The 1,575-nt window shown below is 52.1% G+C and overlaps 1 protein-coding gene across 1 annotated transcript in view; it reads left to right on the top strand.

The window, feature by feature from the left end:
- Window positions 1-1,503, top strand: part of LOC119280607 (extradiol ring-cleavage dioxygenase-like) — a 3,194-nt gene extending 1,691 nt beyond the window's left edge. Inside the window, exon 2 of the mRNA XM_037561407.1 lies at window positions 1,237-1,503. Coding sequence (XP_037417304.1) covers window positions 1,237-1,386 — 150 coding nt within the window. The 3' untranslated portion in view covers window positions 1,387-1,503. The remainder of the gene's footprint in view (window positions 1-1,236) is intronic.
- The last annotated feature ends 72 nt before the right edge of the window (window positions 1,504-1,575 follow it).

The raw sequence follows: 1,575 nt of genomic DNA, 5'->3' as shown, positions 1-1,575 counted from the left end.
CCATTCCTCCATCCAAACCTCCCCACCGGATACCTCTGTCTCCCCACCGAGGCCGCCGGCTCAGAAACACGCAAAGCCACCAGCAGCCGCCCGCTCACCTACGAGAGATCTAGGAGGACCGCCACCTGTAGCCAAGAACCTCACTGGAGACGCCCTCCTGTGCCGCCCGTCGTCGTGCAGGGGCTGGAGCTGGAAGGGCTCAACCGGAGACCAAACAGCATGCCCCGCCAGACCCCGAATCACGCAACCACCATGCTGCCAACAGACGCCCTAGGCCACCGATGTGCCGCCACAACGGGCAACGACGCCGCTCAGACCGCCCGGCACCACGCTGCCGGCCCCACGCAAGCACAGCGCCGCCGAACAATCTAGCCGTCCCGCGCCACCCAAAGAGGGATGTGCGCACGGGGAGGAGAAGTCCCGTCGCCGCCGCCGCCAGTCCGGCTTTTCCCGGCGGCACGAGCCAAGGGCGGCAGGAGAGGAAGGATGGGAGGGGGAGGAGGAGTTAGGCGGCAGCTAGGTTTTCCCCCGGTCGTTTGCGGAACCGAAGAAACCCTAAGAAACACTTGTCTACAAGGGGTTATCATAGTATAATGCTCTCCTCTAGGCCCAACAAAGTTCGTCTGACCTCTCGTACGTTCTGCATGGACGTCAATACTCCATTCAAATTTTCTTTACTTTTTGGGAAATTATATATGACGATTTATTGACGCACTCAAGGATGCAAAGTAGTCGCATAATGCTATTTTTTCTGTCCATATTCTCTCAATAAAATGGAAAAAAAACTAAGTAGCACACGTACCAAAGTAAGTGTATGCATGCTTGGAAATTTCATCCCCATGCATATGCTGTCATCGTCAGCATTACATGCTAAATCTAAAATTCAAAATGATTTATGTAACAAGCTGTGAATTCGATTAGTGATCTTTCTTCGTTGCTGAGTTCGTCTCTACAACGGCTCCAAGACAAGATTTCATTTTGTTTGACGACTACTTATCGCCACATTTACTAGGTTACAGTTGCGTAGTTGTCATGTTAGCAACGAACATATATGTGAATGCACATACCACAAGTTACATTAGATACTTATATTCATACAAAAAGAAGCAAAGAATATACGAACTGTTTAGGATTATATTTTTGTTCTGTCGGTTGTAGAGAAGATGCATATACACTACCATGGTGTTTGCACTGCAGTGTAATTTTGCTTGCTGTTAACTGTTTTGAATGATCCAGCTGAAGTACCCTGCTCCTGGCGCCCCCGATCTGGCCAGGAGGACCAAAGAGCTCCTCGAACAAGCCGGGTTCGATCCCGTGGAGGAACACCACGGCCGTGGCCTCGACCACGGTGTGTGGATGCCGCTGATGCTGATGTACCAAGTCTAAGCCCGTTCTGCCACAGGATCGCCCACTGAAGACATAGTCTTGCGGACGAACGAAACCGGTCCTCGACGTTCCCGCCCGTCTGTGTGGTTTGTGAGGCACGTGCCACGTGAAGGATGTGCGTTGCTTATTCAAACAACACACGACCCCTGCATGCATATGCATGGGCCACACGCATGTAGGAGTGCCCCC

This window comes from Triticum dicoccoides, chromosome 3B (genome assembly GCF_002162155.2).
Source record: "Triticum dicoccoides isolate Atlit2015 ecotype Zavitan chromosome 3B, WEW_v2.0, whole genome shotgun sequence".
In the NCBI taxonomy this organism is placed as follows: domain Eukaryota; kingdom Viridiplantae; phylum Streptophyta; class Magnoliopsida; order Poales; family Poaceae; genus Triticum; species Triticum dicoccoides.
The sequence above is the reverse complement of the archived record's forward strand: the minus strand, read 5'-3'. Positions and strand labels throughout refer to the sequence as shown.